Genomic DNA, 20,376 nt, shown 5'->3' on the forward strand with positions numbered 1-20,376 from the left:
ACAACTACAGGTTGTTGGTGGAAAACCTCCTCAAGGCATACAAAAGCCTTGGTTGCAACATGTCACTAAAGATACATTTTTTGCACTCTCATCTAGATTTTTTTCCACCGAACTGCGGAGCAGTGAGCGATGAGCACAGCGAGCGATTTCACCAGGACATTGCAACAATGGAGAAACGCTATCAGGGCAAATGGAACCCATCAATGCTTGCAGACTATTGCTGGACAGTGACAAGAGATGCTCCATTTAATGAATACAAGAGACAAGCCAAGAAGCGCCGAGTAGACACTGAATAGGACTAAACTATGTACATAATAGTTTTTTGCCTTTTGTTTCATAATAAATTTTATTTATATAACCCTTTTGCTGATTTTTAAAGTGTTACATAAACAGGACAGATGAAATATTATCATGTAAAGCAACTATAAACACATGAAAAGACCTAGGTTTACAATTTATGATTAAAACTCTACTATCTACACAATATACATAGACATAAAATGTAAAAACTTAAATATCTTAGAAACAGTAGCCAATCAGTTGTTTTAATTGTCATATTTGAATTCAGCACATCAAAATACATAATAAATAGCACATTTTATCTCTGAAGCAGACGACTTCTCAAAAATTGTAGACCAGTGTTACTGATCTTCTGATTAAAAAAATATATGAAAGCAGCTGTTTGCAGTACTCTGTCCTTTGCTAGACAGATGGCTGCAGAAGTGTAAATCTCAGTCTGGCTGCAAAGGTCACAAATCTCAACCATTTGCATGTTTGTTAAGTCCTGACTTAAATCTAAAGGAAGTTCTGTGTTTTCAGATCCATTTTAATACTTCTGACTGAGACCTCTTTTTTACTGCTGCGTTCTTTATTAAACTCTGGGATTTAAGGCAGAGAAATGTAGAGCTGAAGGGAGACATTAGGAAAAGGATTCCTTTTCCACATTGCTGCAGAGAACTGTCCTAGGAAAGGCAGCATTTGTTCTTGTCAGATTTGCCAGTTCATTATGCTTCAGAGGAGCTCAGTTGCTTGCTTGTAATTTAGAAAAACAAATTGGTATGGACAATAGCAGAAACATTCGGAGTGGTTGAAAAACTAGAGCCAAAACTGGGAAAAAAAAGAAATGTTATTTAGATAGGCTGCATCAGTAGGGACCCAATAGTAGAGGGACTAAGGAATACCTTGGGAGGAATGTCTAAGGACTTAGTAGTTTTGATTAGCAGTTCTATTTTTCCTCCGTTGTTTGACCTTGGACCTAAGATCTTGGGCTGCAAAGTGGACCAGGGAGAATCAACTTAATGTAGGGCGTCATCTGACAATGTAGAGAGGGCAACACTGCATTTCTTCCATCCTCCAAACGAAAGTTTGGTGGTTGAAGAAGTGATGGCCATAAGAAAGACCAGGTGCACCGATGATAATGTTCCAGAACACTCAATGCCACTACTGATTTACTTGGGTGCTAAACTGACCAATACTGAGCTGAAATACTCAGCTTTGGACTGGAAAGCCAGGCTTTCATGGCTAAAGGCCATTTTGTACTTTGGAAGGTGCTGTCTGCCTTAGTCATGTGCTTTCCCCAAACAAGCATCGGGAGCTCAAAAACCCATGCACAAGGACATAGACCTGGCCCAGCATAAGAGCAAGACCAGTCTTCACTGCAGGTGTGATAATAGCAAGATATTCTTAATTAACAAACATATTCACAGCATCTAAGATGACTAGTTAAACTGTTTTAAAGAGATTACTCTTTCCACACCACCTTAAATGAATATACAATTTTACGCTAAATACAAAAACTTAATTATTGAATAAAACACTTTTCTCCCCTTTCAGTGGCTTCGTTTTTCTCCGACTGATTTGTCCTGCTATCCTGAACCCAAGGATGTTCAATATCATCTCAGGTGACTATGCACTTCAGACTTTGAATATGTGGTAATGGTACAATCGTTGAAATGGGTTACCTTAATATGTCACTGTACTCACTATATCTTCCAGGCCAGACTATTGGCCATTCTTGCTGAATTATATCTTTAATGTTTCATGTTGCTACATGGCTTTGAACACTGTTTGGCCAAAAAACTATTTTAATTGGCTGGATTGGTCTTTTTGTTATCATTCTCATGGTTAAATTTCTATTATACAGCAGAAGTAGATGATAGTCTATGTTTCTGGCTTAACCACAGTCTCTCGTTTTAAGAGCCTGTAAAATATGCCCTGCTCTCTTAATGATATATTGTTCGATCTGAACATGATTGGTCTAGTACAGGGGTCCTCAAACTTCATTGCACCGCAGCTCCCTTCTGACAACAAAAATTACTGCATGACCCCAGGAGGGGGGACCAAAGCCTGAGCCCTGCTGCCCCAGGTTGGGGGGGAGGGGGGGCAGCAGCGGCAAAGCCCAAGCCCCACCGCTCCAGGTGGGGAGGCCAAAGCCCAAGGCTTGAGCACCATGTAAGGGGACTGTAGCCTGAGCCCCGCCGCCGAGGGCTGAAGCCCTCGGCCTTCGGCTTTGGCGCCAGGCGGTGGGGCTTGGGCTTAGGCTGTGGGAGGTGGGGCTCGGGCCCAGGCCCCAGCACATCTAAGACAGCCCTGGTGACCCCATTAAAATGGAGTCGCGACCCACTTTGGGGTCCCGACCCACAGTTTGAGAACCCCTGGTCTAGTAACAATCACAAATTACTTAAACTTTTGTTTTGCCTTCAAATAGTATTTTAATTTTGTTTCATAATTAAATGCCCAGAAACATAGAGTTGTCCAGTGGTACCTCATTCCCTTCCAAAATGTGGGGAGTGAGTAAACGTACGCTTTGTATTTCCTGGCTTTTGGGGTTTGAGATACATGCCACCCCCAAGATGCAACCTTAATTCTGCCCTATTTGAGTGATGCCTCAGTCCACCAACAACACACATACTACAACTCTACACTCTTACAAATGCTACAGAATACTTTAGAACAGAACATGTGAGTTGGCAAGGGCCCCTGTTCCTGGCTCACCCATAGGAAGAGGGTGCAGGGAGAGGTGTTCATTCCTGCCAGTGAGTCAGGGAACCCCCTGATCCTAGTTCATACATGGAGGTCAGGGAGAAGGACTCATTGTCTTCCATACCTAAAGCACTCCCACCACATGCCTTCCGTCCCAATCTCCCTCTCCTATCACCCTCCCTATTTATCTCAATCCCCCTTCCCTTTACTGCAGCCCCAAACCCCTCTTCCTGTATTCTGCCCACTCCTAATCCCTCCTTTCAACCTCCATGTGCCCTGCTCTGACATACACCCCTCATTCCCTTTCACTACTCTAAACTCTCCTCCCACTACATCCCTTCACTTTGCAGCAGCAACAACAACAAAAGAATAAATGTTATGAACAGTTCATGTTAGGATGATTGAATATCGGGAACACTTGACCAAATGATCTAGTGACTTGATTTCTTTTGATCACACTGAGTTCCGTTGTACAGGAAACATGATTATGTTATGCTAACTGTCTTTCATCTTCCCTTATTTAATCAATGCTAATTTTTTGACAGTATTTCTGAAGTAAAATGAGACTCTGCATATGGATTTTAGAGGAATTTAAAAACTAGAAATTTTGGTCTTGGGGCAAAACTTCCAAAAAACAGAATGCAGGCAGAGAGTAAGTAGTACTGTGCACTAGCTAAGAAAAAGGCCAACTGACTGAAATTAGCTGTGGGATGATTAGAGCCATATTTGAGCCCCAGGTGTGTGTAGAAAGCTACAAGAATTTCATTTTAAAATACAGGTTTTCTTAGGGAACAGTATATCAGGAATCCCTTGCTCAGGAGACCCCAACTTTGGACCACTAGTACTTTGCAGCACCCCCCACGATGTACTGCAAATTACATGACAATCTGAATAAGTATTGTCATGTAGAATAGCCTTTAGAATAGTCCCATTTAAACAAAGTGATATTCAACTTTAATTATAGCAGAGCTGGCTCTCTACTAATAACCATCTCCTGGGACTAACATTTTCACCATGTCCCATTTCTGGCAGTGGGATGGGCACAAAGAAATCCTAGCTGCTTGAGATATATCTTCAGCACATGAATTCTTGCCTTTTGATTAACCTGTATATGTTTACTGTACAGATTGACAGATAAAACTTAAGTTGGTATATGATGTCTAGCTTGTGTTCTTTTTTCCATTAAAAGGAAATGGGCATGGTTAGTACTTTTTAATTTAAAATATAAATTAGTAGCCAGAGTTACATGACACTGCAGGATCACTTGCATGTGGATATAAAATAAAGAGCTCCAGTGTCGTCATTCTCTTTAGGTATATTCTTGAACTGAAAAACATTCATTAATCTGATGATGAAGCACCATCCTGCTGTAAAGAAAACTTCCAATTTTTATGGAAGTTTTTTGTTTTTTACTTAACACACAAAGCCTTCATGTCCATCTCTAGCAGCCTTTTTAGAAACCACTACTTTTTCATTTGAGTATGTGAGGAGTGTATCCAAGGATGGTGGGATTTTCCCCCCAAGGTAGAAAAAACTATCCACTGTTGTAGGAAGTCTGGTGTGAAAATGCCACATTGATTTCCTTTCATGCCCCCGTTCCTATGCAATTCTGTTTGTAATAAAACTGCATCTTTATTTTGGTTGTAATACCAGGATCACTCTTTGAGTATTGGATAGAAAATTAATATTTTGACGTGACTAACCATACAAGATTTTAATTGTCGTTTCAATTGAAATCAGCTGTGATATGTGTTTCTCTCAGATTCTCCTTCTTCCACTGCTGCAAGAACACTGACGCTGGTCGCCAAGTCTGTGCAGAACTTAGCAAATCTGGTTGAGTTTGGAGCTAAGGTGACTATGTATAGTTAAACTATAATTAAAGAATGTGAAATCTCTGCTATATATAGCATAGGTGAAACAAGTCCTAAAATCAATGATTCTCCAATTAATCAGGTGTATTGTAATGTTAGTTTGGTCCACATGGTATGAAAACTTAACCCCAGTTATAAAATATTTCAGATGTATAAAATCATTGTTCCCAAAAGCAAGCAAATGCTTCCATTAAGATGATAACAGAAGCAAATCAATTTCCCTCTTTCTGGAGGTGCTGATTTTTACCAAAAGCTTTGCTTGCATAGTGTATGCCAGAAGTGCTCACTACAAATCATAACTAAATTTAGGGGGAGAGACTGCAAGTCTCCCTCTTGATATGTTCCGATCATAAGTCCCATGAGAAGTGGAGTGTTTCATGTAAGCCTCTTATATTCATCTTTTGGTTGGTTCTTTTGGTTTCTGTTCTGTGAGCATTTCCTTTCTTAATTGTGCTAAGGTCTACAGATCCATTACAATTGTCCTTCCTTCCGCTTCTGGCTGGGGGGCAGGAGCAATCTTGTCAATCACTGGCAGCAGAGGAGTGCTCTGCCTGCTGAAGTTCCCTTCACTGGAGACCATTTCCACAGCTAGGATAATTTAGCTCTGCTTTCGTAAATTACAGATTGTGTTAACTATAGTTTGAGGAGAAGGCATGACAGCTTCTACTACAGAATGTGAGACATTTTCCCTAATGAAAACAAACCCACATCTTCGTATGGCAATTTCCATGTTTGCTCTGGATGTCAAATTGTCTCCAGGGCAGACTGGATCTTTGGACTTTATTACTCAAAGAAAGGAATTTTTCAGGTGAGAACAGAAATGTTCCTATACTTTATTGTGCTAAAGTCTACAGATCCATTACAATGGGATTTTCACAGTAGTGTGCTTCAGGGTTGGGAAGTGGGATCATCTTTTAAATATGGACATCCAAAATAGGTTATATTATATATTGTCCATCTCCCCCTGGATACTAGGTCCGGAGAAGCCTTCTGCCAATAAATGGCATTGGCTAAAAGATTGACTTGACCAATAAGTAGAACATTGGTCAATTTATTTATTGATGGCCACATAGCTGCCTAGCAGATCTCAACACAGGAGACATGCCTTCTCTGTCCAGAGATTCAGTGCTGCGAAAGACTTGCTTTTTATACTTGACAGAAGGGAAAATATTTCTTGAATTTACTTTGTAAATGAATGTAATGACAGTTGTGAGGACTATTTGTCTGAATTAAAAGCACAATACTGAATCGCCTCCAAGAAAGCTCCCGACTTCAAAACTCATCTGATTGGAGATAGTAGCTATTGGAGGTTTAATGTTAATGGATAGAAAGTATGATACCTCCTGCAGAGTTTCAGTCTGGACAGTTCTGTAATGAGAATGAGGTTCTAATGTCATGCTCTGTGGCATTGTAGGATTGTTGTCCTAAGGAAGCATTTAATGTTGGGATTTGTCACACACACACACACACACACACACACACACACACACCCCTTCCTTTTCTTGAGTGTGCTAATTGCATTATAATACAATGACTTGAGCTTTTTGCTTGGATACTTTCATATACAGTAATTCCTCACTTAATGTTGTAGTTATGTTCCTGAAAAATGCGACTTTAAGCGAAACGATGTTAAGTGAATCCAATTTCCCCATAAGAATGAATGTAAATGGGGGAGGGGTTAAGTTCCAGGGAAGTTTTTTTCACCAGACAAAAGACAATAAATTGTGTTTGTGTGTGTGTGTGTGTGTGTATATGTATATGTGTATATATATGTATATATATATACACACACACACACACAGTATAAGTTTTAAACAAACAATTTAATACTGTACATAGCAATGATGATTGTGAAGCTTGGTTGAGGTGGTGAAGTAAGAGGGTGGGATATTTCCCAGGGAATGCTTTACTGGCTAAATGATGAATTAGCACTCGGCTGAGCCCTCAAGGGTTAACATATTCTTGTTAATGTAGCCTCACACTCTACAAGGCAGCACAAATGGAGGGAGGGGAGACAGCATGGCAGACACACTTACTCTAGCTACCACTTGTGGAGTGATATTGACTCTTGTTTTACTTCAGGACTGCTTCAACTTGTTATATGACCAGTATTCATTTCTATAGCATTGGCAAGAGCCAGGATTGTAAATCAACTTTTCCAGTGATGCTGAATACCTTCAGCTTTCCATAAAGTTCCATCGTATCACTAAGAGAGCTAGGAACTGATTTACCTTATGGTCTGACTTCAGGGCCCAGAACCCCACATACCTACATGAGGTAGATTGGTTATCCCACTGTCTTTTTCAGGTTGAAGCTGTTAGTCTATGAAATTTTTAAGGCTGAGTGGGACCATGCTTACAGTATTGTCCATCCATGTTGTCATTGTTCCTGAAAGCTTGGGAGGAACTTAGTGTATCAGATGATGGTTCTTTTGTTTGTTTGTTTTCTCTGTTTGGTTTTGAGGCCACTTATTTTCATGCCCAAAGAAGGGGCTCAAGTGATGCCTGCCTGTGAAGGAGCCACTCTCTCATGTAAAAGCCTCCCCTCTGAGAAACAGAGTCCCTGAATACAGGGAAGATAGTCACTTTCACCTTTAATAGTGACACCAGGTTGAATGTGGACAGGTGTGCACTGAGGAACTTTCTGGCCTTATAAAATGGAGGCCAGGGGTATAGAAAGAAAGAAAGAGAAAAAAAAAAAAGGTCAGCCAAAAGGCTCCTAATTGTCTGATTGTTTTTCTGCATATGGGTTGCTGTCTCTCTTGTCATTGCACAGGTAGCTGCTGGAGGAGAAGGTAAAGCTAGTTGAAGCATAGTAACCTGTCGTAGAAGCTGGGGAAAATATCATGGACCTAAGGGCATGGTGACCCACAGCAGCAGCTGGGAACAATAGCCCAATAGTTAGGGTATGGCAACTTGCAGAGGCAGCAACAGCCGAATAGTTTACTTATCTTTTAGGTGTGGCAGAAAATCCCAATCCCTCTATTGTTTCTTTCCAGGGAGCATGAGGACTGGCTTGCTGAGGCTGCTCCTACATCTTGCTCAGCAGAGTCAGCCTCACTAACATACCTAGTCTCCTCCCCTGGGCAGAAAAGGAGCTAAGTGACCCTGTCTAGACTGGGCTGAAGGTTGGAGTAAATTGGACAGAGCCATCTGAGCTCCCCAGTGAGACACTCGAGAAGGGGATGAAGCAGGAAATACAAACCTTTCTTTTTTGCCTTTGGCTTTCCTGGTCTAGCTCACTACTAGCCACTGCAAAAGCCACTGAGGGGACAGTCTCTCCAAAGGCAAATGCAACCCTGGAACACAGCTGAGAATTAGGGTAGGTCTACACTTACCCGGTAGTTCGGCGGCTGGCGATCGAACTTCTGGGTTCGACTTATCGCGTCTTGTCTGGACGCGATAAGTCGAACCCGGAAGTGCTCGCCGTGGACTGCGGTACTCCTGCTTGGCGAGAGGAGTACCGCGGAGTCGACGGGGAGCCTGCCTGCCGCGTGTGGACCGAGGTAAGTTCGAACTAAGGTACTTCGAACTTCAGCTACGTTATTCACGTAGCTGAAGTTGCGTACCTTAGTTCAAATTGGGGGGTTAGTGTAGACCTGGCCTTAGACATATTATTGAGCTAAATCGTTAGTCACTTTCAATAAAGTTTGGAATTTCTCTCAGGAAAGCTCTGCAGCAGAGAGGTCTGGCTGAGTTGCTGGGGGCCCCAAAAACAATGGAGGAATCTTCAAGGGATGGGACAGTCTCCTGTTGCGAGCAACTGACCATTCTGATTCAGTTCCCAAACTGCAAATAGTCTGAAATACCATTGTAATGGATCTGTGGACCTTAACACGTTGAAGGATGATTTCAAGCAGTTTTGACCTTTTTAATACACCCTTGTTTTAACACAAAAACGTAATCTGAAATTTAACCATTTTTAAAAGGACAAAAACAAGATATTTAGTCCCCAGATATGAAACATTTCTTATTGCTGTTGTGTTTTGTAGGTATTGCCGGAAACATGTTTCAAAACTGAATAATTCCAAACATATATAGCACAGCCAGCATATATCTACAGGCAAACTCTGTGAATACATCTGGAGTGCAAAAACTGCAACAGCAAATTAAAGTTATTTAATGTTGTTCAGACCTGAGTAGCAACTAGAGAATTTAAGGCACAAATAGGAAGTGAACCCAATCCATTCTGAAATTATATGCAAAGTCATAGGGTCCACAAACTATTGAATGTTTATTGTAAGTAGGTACATATGATTGAATTGGTATCTATTTATTCTAATAATACTTTTTAAATTTTAGGAGCCTTACATGGAGGGGGTAAATCCATTTATCAAGAGTAACAAACATCGCATGATCATGTTTTTAGATGAACTTGGGGTAAGAGTGTTATAAATTTTACAATCTAAGCTAGAAGTTATATAGATTTATACATATCAAAGAATAATGTAATAACAAATCTTAAAGGTTCTCATTAAATACCTCTGAAATCCAGCAACTTCTGAGTATTGTCTCAAATGCCCTAGTTAGAGGGTATATTGTTAACTTAAAACTTATCTTTAAGGTCTCAATATTCAGAGACAAGGCAGATCACTGATCTTAACTTAATGTGCAAAGATTTACCAAAAACATCATCTTGCAAAACCATATTTTAAAAAAAATACTCTTACTCTTACCTGTAGGCTGGCAACATGGATCCATTGTGGAGGTTAGCAAATCTGACCCTAATAGAAGAAAAAAAGTTGAATTTTAAGTTAGTAAGGTGCTAAATGTTTGTCTTAACCTGGCTACTTAAGACGATCTATGCATTATTCTAAATTGTCAAGGTTTAAAGAGAATTGAGATTTACAAATCACTTTAAATCAAACAATGTAACTTAATACCATGCAAATACTATAACAGGAAAAGCAGTGCGTATAAGACTTTACTTTTCAGGAATCTCAGTTTTAGAGGATTGATTCAGGAAAGCATGAAAATTTGTGCCTAAGTGCTTTGCTGAATAGGGATGCTGTCATGAATTGGAGCCTAAATAAGTAACTTTGGAAGATACTTCTTACTATTTTTTTGATATAGTCAATAGAAATTGCTGTTTACAAGGGATAGTCACTGATTTATTATTTTAATGGTATCTGATTACTGTATACCTGGTCCACCACTGTATTCATTAACTTGCCAGTTAATTTCTGCTCTCCCATTTTTGCTGTTGCTATCTTCGAATATAGAAAATTAAATAAATGGATGCATCATCTCTAGCTTCAGGGAAAGAGGTAGAGAGCATGAAAATGCCACCCAGAGAATCCCTTGCTAGCCAATTCAAAGAGGTAGCATAGATGGCAACAGCAGATCATTTTCCTTTCAGCTGAAAGAGAAATTGGTACATTAGTGATCAGCAACACTGGAGTGGCCATTCCAATTAAGTACAGGGGATGCAATATATGAGTAGGCTCTAACTACATTCAAATATCTTTTTAAGAGCTAAATAATAATATTGGTGGAGTGGGAGCAAATAATTGGTATCAGAGCATGAGTAGAAAGCTTGGCTAACTGAGAATATTATGATGAATGTTATGATGTAACTGCCTGCAGTATTGAAAGTAATGTGTTGCACAATACAGTTGATTAGTGGAGAGAAGTGTAATGGAACTTTCTTCGCTATTTTATGAATACTTTTGAATTCTAAACACACTTTTATAATTCTTGTTAAAGAATGTACCTGAACTTCCAGACACTACAGAGCATTCTAGAACTGACTTGTCTCGTGATCTAGCAGCCTTACATGAGATTTGTGTGGCACATTCAGATGAGCTTCGGACGCTCAGTAATGAGCGAGGCGTAATGCAGGTAAGAGTTGTTATAGCAGAAACCCCCCGTCTCAGATAGTTGACATTTTTTACACTAAGCACTGATGCAAATTTAATAATACTTATTTGATACTTCTGTACTAAGGAGTTAAGATAAATAGCTTCAGATAGGTTACTTCATCAGTATAATGTTATGAGGATGAGGTAGCTCTAAAGGTAAATACTATTCTGTTCATAAGTTTCTCACTCAAAATGGCTAGAAGTGCTCTGTAGCAAAACCAAAAAGCCTTTTAAGTGCCTGGAGGAGGCCTGCTTACCAGAAACCAGTTTTCCCTCTCTGATAGGTTCTGTGGGCTACTAGTATGGTATATGGGTTTTTTTTCTATTTAGAAAAGTGAACGTTGTTTGTTATCTTTTCAACTGCTATTTCATTTCAGTTTCTTGGTTTGTATTAACTTTGAAAGCAAAAGTTGCAAGCTTTTCTTTTCCAGTAAGAAAACTCTCTGGACCTTCAATAATTGTTCTGCTTAAACTTTATAATATAATATAAATTATAATAATTAGGGCTGTTGATTAATCCCAGTTAACTCATGCGATTAACTAAAAAAAATTAATTACGATTAAAAAAATTAATCGCAGTTTTAATCACACTGTTAAACAATAGAATACTAATTGAAATTTATTAAATATTTTGGATGTTTTTCTACATTTTCAAATATATTGTATTCTTCGTTGTAATTAAAATCAAAGTATATATTTTTATTACAAATATTTGCACTGTAAAAATAAAAGAAATAGTATTTTAAATTCACCTCATACAAGTACTGTAGTGTAATCTCTTTGTCGTGAAAGTGCAACTTACAAATGTAGATTTTTTTTGTTACATAACTGCACTCAAAAACAAAACAGTGTAAAACTTCAAGGCCTACAGGTCCACTCAGTCCTACTTTTTGTTCAGCCAATTGCTAAGACAAACAAACAAAGTTTGTTTACATTTACAGGAGATAATGCTGCCCTCTTATTATTTACATCACCAGAAAGTGAGAACAGGCACTTTTGTAGGTATTTACGTGCCAGATATGCTAAACATTTGTGTGCCACTTCATGCTTCAGCCACCATTCCAGAGGCCATGCTTCCATGCTGATGACGTTCATTAAAAAAATTATGCGTTAATTAAATTTGTGACTGAATTCCTAGTGGGGAGAATTGTATGTCCCCTGCTCTATTTTAGATGCATTCTGCCATATATTTCGTGTTATAGCAGTCTCGGATGATGGCCCACTACATGTTGTTCATTTTAAGAACTCTTTCACTGCAGATTTCACAAAACGCAAAAAAGGTACCAATGTGAGATTTCTAGAGATAGCTACAGCCAAGGTTTAAGAATCTGAAGTGCCTTCCAAAATCTGAGAGGGATGAGGTGTGGAGCATAGAATCATAGATTATTAGGGTTGGAAGGGACCTCAGGAGATCATCTAGTCCAACCCCCTGCTCAAAGCAGGATCAATCCCCAACTAAATCCCCAAATGGCCCCCTCAAGGATTGAACTCACAACCCTGGGTTTAGCAGGCCAATGCTCAAACATGCTTTCAGAATTCTTAAAAGAGCAACACTCCAATGCGGAAACTACAGAACCCAAACCACCAAAAAAGAAAATCAACCTTCTGTTGGTGGCATCTGACTCAGATAAAGAAAATGAACATGCGTCAGTCTGCACTGCTTTGAATTGTTATCGAGCAGAACCCCTCAATAGCATGGACGCATGTCCCCTGGAATGGTGGTTGAAGCATGAAGGGACGTATGAATCTTTAGCGCATCTGCCACGTGAATATCTTGCGACACCAGCTACAACAGTGCCACGAGAATGCCTGTTCTCGCTTTCAGGTGACATTGTAAACAAGAAGCAGGCAGCATTATCTCCTGCAAATGTAAACAAAACTTGTTTGTCTGAGCGATTGGCTGAACAAGAAGTAGGACTGAGTGGACTTGAAGGCTCTAAAATTTTACGTTGTTTTGTTTTTGAATGCAGGGTTTTTTGTACATAATTCTACGTTTGTAAATTCAACTTCCGTGATAGAGATTGCACTACACTACTTGTATTAGGTGAATTGAAAAATACAATTTCTTTTGTTTTTTTACAGTGTAAATACTTGTAATAAAAATAAATATAAAGTGAGCACTGTACGCTTTGTATTCTATGTTGTAATTTAAATCAATATATTTGAAAATGTAGAAAACATCCAAAAATATTTAAATGGTATTCTATTATTGTTTAACAGTGCAATTAATCATGATTAATTTTTTTAATTGCTTGACAGCCCTAATAATAATATAAATATAATATAATATTCATTTTAACTTTCACTGCCCTGAGCCATCTCAAATTTCCATAGATAACAAGCAGTATTCGTCTTTGGACTATTAACTGCAAAAAGCAGTCTTTTTATTGTTAGAGTTCCCCCACTAGGCAATTCTAGTTACTACACTGTATGAAACAAGTATTGCTGGCTGCTATAGTGGAGTGTACAGAAAAGTGTAATTTAATTAGTCCAAGTACTGCCTTCTCGTGCCCTATATAAGCTGTTTGTGAAAGACAACTGGAAAATACTTCACTTCCATGTCACTAGTTCAAATCCAGTCCAGGTTAAAACCAAATGTCAGTGGCCTATGAGAAAAGTCACTCAGTCAATCCACTATATTGACTAACGTGTATAGCCAGCTGTGACCGGGGTCCCAGGGAGTGACGCTGAAGTTACAAAGCTGCAAAGAATGGGGCAGACAATCCCCAAAGCTGGTGAATATTTCAAAACTTAGATTTACCAAACCAGCAAAAAACAGCTTCTATAATACCTTACTGGTTACCCAGAAGTCAACAACACAGTTCCCTTAAAGCAACCTAGCCTTAGGCCTCCACCCCAGACACCCAAGTCAAGTATGATGAGGATTACTGAAAAACTTATTCATCATATAAGAAAGTTTACCAATCCCAAAGGATTGGACACATTATCTCCCAGGTTAACGAATACTTCAGATCTTACCCAAATACACGCTTACAGCCAATTCTTATTAACTAAACTAAAATGTATTAAAAAAGAAAGAGAGTGTATTGGTTAAAAGATAAATATACATACAGACATGAGATCACATTTATAGTAGAGATGGTGAGCTTTGTAGTTGCAAAGAGTTCTTTCAGAATTAGTCCATAGGTTATAGTCCAATGGCCATATTCAGGGTGATCCAGATAGGACTGGAGGTCTCAGTCTTATGACTAGTAAGGCGGGATAGGGGAAGCTTTCATTAAAATGGTGTTGGGGTGTGTGTGTGTGTGGCTATAGACAAGGGGACATGGTTGTCAGTTTGACACCTGTTCTTGAACACTACTTTAAGCAGCATAAAATAAACTAAAACACCATTTTGGAGAGAATCTGAAGTATTTGAGGGTTGTGGATGTGCTATCGTAGCTTCTTTGATATGTGTGTATTCCTGTAAGTGAAGTTTAGTTCCTTTAAGGAAAATTTTCGAAACCCCTATTTCTGGTGGGGAAGGAAAAGACCTGGCACTTGAGAACCACAGCATGAGGCAGTTGAGAACCTTTCAGTTAAGTGCTACAGACCACTTTCTGCCGTAGTAACCTACAATTCTACCCTGAAAAGTGAATATGTAAAAATTGCACCTTTTCTGCATAACTGCTCCAGTTGCATCTGGTTATTTTAGTAACTAAATTCAGTCTTCACTTCTGTTAACCCTGTGGAGCCAACCCCCAAAAGAGTAAACTGTATTTTATCCTTTATGTGCATTGTCAATAGACTTGTTTCAGTTGCCTGTCCAAATTCTGTTCTTATCTGTGAGGTAACTAAGAACTCATCTTAGCGTAAAAAATCCTTTTCACTGATGTTTGAGAAGGAGAGAACTCAACTTGACTTTTATATCCCAGCTTAAGTTTGTAATTAAAAAAAAAAAATTAAACATTTTAAATTTAGACTGTTGGTGTATTTCTCTCTCTACATCAAATGTTATTTTTACAGTCACTTTTCAGCTCAGAGCATTGCTTTAAAGACCAAGTAGTCGGATCAGTTCTTTCATTTTACTTTAAACTGTGTAATAGAAAGCTGTGCACACTAATGTATAAAAGCAAGTCTCATGAAGAAGTTTACATAGAAATGTATCTAGAAAATTTGGTTTCCTTATGTGATATTTTCCTAATTATTTGTGCATAATATTACTATTACTGACTTTCTTTCTACAGCATGTCTTAAAGAAGCTTCTAGCTATTACAGAACTGCTTCAGCAAAAACAAAATCAGTATTCAGTGTCTAATAACATCAGGTAGCAGCCTTCTACCTAGACTTCTTCATGGATCCAGCATGCCCAACATGGCAACTCACATCAATATCACTTCCTTCTTGCTCTTGCCAAAAATAGCACACCTTTTTCACATTCCCAGTGATGTGTGAACTATGCAAAAAGAGAACAAAGATTCTGTTGGTGAATATTTCTACCAGCAGCTTTTTAAGCTATCTGTGCAGGATGTTTGCACTTTTTTCCACATGGAACCAATTTTCACAACCTCTGAGCCTTGGTGTACAGATCACCTTCCACAAAGAAAATGCTGTGACTGTGTCTTGAACTTTAAAAGTCATTTTCAACACCTTGCCAAAGTTTTGCTGTCTGTTGGAAAAGAATTTATAGTCAACTGACAAGGAACGAAACACATTATTTTGACAGCTAAGTATAACTGGATTGAAAACGTTTCTTACTGTAATTTGACTGGTTACAATTATGACTTTGACTGTTCAACCACTTTAATTTGTATTTACAGTTTCAAGAATTTGACATTATCGTAGGAACAATCTTTTGCTGTACACTTTTTATACCATGCTGTTTCTCTTGCTGGAATTATGTTGAAAGAGAATATGCAGAATGGGTCTTGTCAGCTTTATTTTTTAATGTGCCACTGATTCTGTCTGTTTGAATAATTCTTCCATCAAGGATTGTATATCCAGATAAATCACAATGCTTTTGTAAAATGTTTACAACAGTAAATAATTTGAACTCAATAAATTTATTGATCATTGTATCAGACATGCATGCATTCATTAAACCCTTTTATAAAGTATAGCGTGGTTGGAGTGTTGTGTAATGTAAGTCAGACATGATTTCTATAACTGTTGGAAAATACTTTTAAGTGTTTCAAAAATCAGTTTTTAAAATAAAATCAATTTGTAGTTAGAATCTCTGACAACTGGATAAATTTGTTGAATTTTTGAAGTTTAAGTTTTGTGAACTTGTTCTTTGTAGTCTACTCACATGCAAATCAAACCTTCAGAGTGAACATTTCAAACTCATCTTGCCTATTTTTTAGCAGGGGACCTCAAAATAGCAGCTGTTGTTTCATACTCTCCTCTGATATCCAGCCACAAAAGGATAAGTGGGAGTTTCGATGTACCAACTCAGTTTCAGTGTTTTTGCTTATGGTTGTTTTTTTATTAGGGCTTTCGATTAATCTCAGTTAACTCACGTGATTAACTCTAATTAATCTTGATTAAAAAATTAATCATGATTAAACGCAGTTTTAATCATACTGTTAAGCATACTGTTAAATACCAATTTAAATGTATTAAATATTTTTGGATGTTTTTCTACATTTTCAAATGTATTGATTTCAATTACAACACAGAATATAAAGTGTACAGTGCTCACTTTGTATTATTTTTTATTACAAATACTTGCACTGTAAAAATGATAAACAAAATAAATAGTATTTTGCAGTTCACCTCATAGAAGTACTGTAGTGCAATCTCTTTATTATGAAAGTGCAACTTATAAATATAGATTTTTTTTGTTACATAACTGCACTCAAAAACAAAACAATGTAAAACTTTAGAGCTTACAAGTCCACTCAGTCCTACTTCTTGTTCAGCCAATCGCTAAGACAAAAAAGTTTGTTTACATTTATGGGAGATAATGCTGCCTGCTTCTTATTTACAATGTCACCTGAAAGTGAGAACAGGCGTTCCCGTGGCACTTTTGTAGCCAGCATTGCAAGGTATTTACATTCCAGATATGCTGAACATTCGCATCATAGGCGCCGACTTCCCCTCTGCACGGTGGGTGCTTGACCCTGGCCCTGACCCTGCCCCACCCCCATTCCACCCCTTCCCCAAAGTCACTGCCCCACCCTGCCTTTTCCCAGCCCCGCCCCCATTCCACCCCCTTCCCCCAAGTCCCCACCCTGCCTCTTCTCCATCTCCACCCCTGAGCGTGCCGCATCCCCGCTCCTCCTCCTCCCTCCCGGAAAGTCCTAAGCGCTGCCAAACAGCTGTTAGGCGGCAGGGGGGTGGGGGTGGGAAACGCTGGGAGGAGTGGGGATGCAGCACGCTGGAGGGATGGAAGAGGAGGAGGGAGCTTGGCTGCTGGTGGGTGCGGAGCACCCGCTAATTTTTCCCCGTTCCCACATTCTGCCATATATTTCATGTTATAGAAGTCTCGGATGATGACCTAGCACATGTTGTTCATTTTAAAAACACTTTCACTGCAGATTTAACACAAGGCAAAGAAGGTACCAATGTGAGATTTCTAAAAATAGCTACAACACTTGTCCCAAGGTTTAAGAATCTGAAGTGCCTTCCAAAATCTGAGAGGGACAAGGTGGGGAGCATGCTTTCAGAAGTCTTAAAAGAGCAACACTCCAATGCAGAAACACTCCAATGTAGAACCCGAACCACCAAAAAAGAAAATCAACCTTGCTGGTGTCATCTGACTCAGATAATGAAAATGAACATACATCGGTCTGCACTGCTTTGGATCATTGTCAAGCAGAACCCATCATCAGCATGGACGTGTCTCTTCTGGAATGGTGGTTGAAGCACGAAGGGACATATGAATCTTTAGTGCATCTGGCACGTAAATATCTTGCAACACCAGCTACAACAGTGCCATGTGAATACTTGTTCTCACTTTCAGGTGACATTGTAAACAAGAAGCGGGCAGCATTATCTCCTGCACATGTAAACAAAATTTTGTCTGAGTGATTGGCTGAACAAGAAGTAGGACTGAATGGACTTTTAGGCTGTAAAGTTAGACATTTTATTTTCAAATGCAGTTCTTTTTTGTACATAATTATACATTTGTAAGTTCAACTTTCATGACAGAGATTGCAATACAGTACTTCTATTAAGTGAATTGAAAAATACTATTTTTATTTTTACAGTACAACTATTTATAATAAAAAATAAATATAAAGTGAGCACTGTGCACTTTGCATTCTGTGTTGAAATTGAAATCAATATATTTGAAAATATGGAAAACATCAAAAAATATTTAAATAAATGGTATTCTATTGTTTAACAGTGCGATCAATCATGCGATTAATTTTTTTAATCACATGATTAATTTTTTATACTTGTGAGAATTCTTCATGTTGAAACTTAAGTACGAAATATCTCCCTATAATGCAACAAAAATGGATATTTCCAGCATATGTATTCAAAACTATTCTGTTTTTGTAACAATTAAATAGTCCTCTAAGCTGAGTCTTGAGATGAATTGACAGACACAATTCATCGGAAAGATGGTCAAACATCACTGGACTTGGCAACATTTTATTTTTATTTTTTATAATTTTGACTTTATTTTTAAGCATATCTTATGTATTTATCTATGTAATTGTTCACAGTTAAAGGAAGTTATGGGGATGTCAGATAATAATTAAGTAATGACAGTGAGATTCAAAAATTTAAAGCCTTAACTATTAAAACATAAATTGTCACCCTCACATGGCAAACTATATAAAGTAAATATCCTTAAATCAAACTTTACCTTCTCAAGCAGCGTTTTTCTTTCTTAAATTTTGATTATCTTCATTGGAAAAATTTTTCAGTCTGTGTATGGTGGAATTGATGTTAACTGACGTTTATCGCTAAAAATCTAATCCTTCCAAGTCTAGTTATAACACCATTATTCCAGAATGAGGGAGGGGAAACATGGGCGAGGGAGTGGGAGAGAAGAGGAAACAGATGGGTAGAGAGATGGTAGTAGTGTTACGAAAAACTGGTAGAGCTACTGGATGCTGCCATTTCTCCTTTCGTTTTCGAGGGGTAGAGGACATCAGTGTGGTAGGAGGGACTCAGCAGATTAAGCCAGGTAACTGGAGTACCTACAGCAGAAGATCTTCTTATAGGACAGGAGCAAGTTGGACAGCTTCAGAGAATAAATCAGGAAGGTAAATAGGTATGTGTGGCCTTAAAACAATATTCTAGTGAAAAATTAGCTTAATCTGCATGTACAAGTAAGAAAGCATGTACCAATATCTGAACAGGTAAGATTGGAGAACTTTTTTTGTGAGTATGGACTTTCAGTAAGCAAGGTGTGAAGTTAAACGTGAAGTAGTCATTCATGTTAATGTGATAATGGTAGGATGCAGGCCATGTCTAAATGAACTGGAAGTTGATAGTTGAAAGAGCTAGAGCTGTCTGAAGCTCATTTCTTTTGCCAAATAAGATGTCAGTTTTTGGTAGGTGACAGTGTGGGGTTTGTTAGAATTTATGTATTATTCTGATTTATATACTGTGCTGTTTATGTACTGCTTTGTGAAGCTTATGGGTCCATGGTCATGGTCAAGTTGTTGTTTGGACTCCATTTTGTGGGTCCTTTTGGTTGGGTCTTTGACGCCTTTTCTCCCAATGGCAGGAAGAAAAGTGCGGGAAAAGGTCACATGCCCAAGTTTATTTAAGGCCAGCGCGTTCAGCATCAGGGGCTGTCCACCACAGAGGCAGACAATGCCTAGTTCTGCGTGCACATCGAGAGGCAAGAGTCTTCACGAGATACCCCGCGATGGTCTTCAGGTAGGTATCCTGATCCACCTTCAGTCTGTGTCCCTCTTGTCATCCCATCTAAGGCAGTTACAGGTCCAGAATCCAGCAACCGCCGCAGTAGTCTGCAGTCACAACCAGCTGTCTGCCTTTCCATCTGAGTTGCCAGTGAAAGTCATTTCCTGCAAGTAAAGGAGTTCCCATAGCTTGCCAAGGGTAGAAGGGAGCCGGGCTTTATGCCCTTTTAGGTCAAACCTCTGAGCTATTATTCTGTTGCCTTCGTTAATTTGTTTAATTTTAATAAATCTTAGTAAATCTATCTTTACACTGGGTTGTTTTTACTTACCTCATGAGTTTTAAAAAGTGATGGAGATATTTATCTGGGTCCGAACCTTAGTCTTACTTATCTGTTACAGAGTTTTGAGGTAACAGTTGTGGTGACCACAGCAGGACCCAGTTTAAAACCCTGTCTAAAATTGCCGCTTTTAACTGCCACTCAGAGCCCCCTCTTAAGTTGTCCATTCTTTACGTTATTGTCTGCTCAGGAAAGGTTTGAGAGAAAAAAAGGTCCATTGACTTGCGGGGGAGTGCCGTTTCTGCTCGGCTGCTGACACACAGACTTTGTGGGAGGTGCTGAGAGATGCCTCAGAAGCTGCTCTGTGTACCCGCACCGGCCAGAAGGTTCAGGGAGCACAGTAAAGCCCCGGCTCGATGGACCCAGTGAGATTGGCAGACTCTGGCCTCTGTGGCCCGGTGCACACTGCCGGTTTTAGTTCCAAGGAAGCCTGGTGAGCGCAACGAGCCGGTGCTGACACTGAGCTCTGTTGTATCAGCACTCTGGCTGTGACAGCCCAGTGAGTGCAAGACACGTGCTGGCTTTGTAAGCCCAGCGGACAGGAAAGGGGCACCAGC

At 39.1% G+C, this 20,376-nt stretch overlaps 1 protein-coding gene across 1 annotated transcript in view; it reads left to right on the top strand.

The window, feature by feature from the left end:
* Positions 1 to 14,984, top strand: part of RASA1 (RAS p21 protein activator 1) — a 113,043-nt gene extending 98,059 nt beyond the window's left edge. The window contains exons 21-25 of the mRNA XM_065406508.1: positions 1,834 to 1,901; positions 4,745 to 4,833; positions 9,155 to 9,232; positions 10,559 to 10,693; positions 14,901 to 14,984. Coding sequence (XP_065262580.1) covers positions 1,834 to 1,901; positions 4,745 to 4,833; positions 9,155 to 9,232; positions 10,559 to 10,693; positions 14,901 to 14,984 — 454 coding nt within the window. The remainder of the gene's footprint in view (positions 1 to 1,833; positions 1,902 to 4,744; positions 4,834 to 9,154; positions 9,233 to 10,558; positions 10,694 to 14,900) is intronic.
* Positions 14,985 to 20,376: the final 5,392 nt, after the last annotated feature.

Source organism: Emys orbicularis, chromosome 6, assembly GCF_028017835.1.
Source record: "Emys orbicularis isolate rEmyOrb1 chromosome 6, rEmyOrb1.hap1, whole genome shotgun sequence".
NCBI lineage: Eukaryota > Metazoa > Chordata > Testudines > Emydidae > Emys > Emys orbicularis.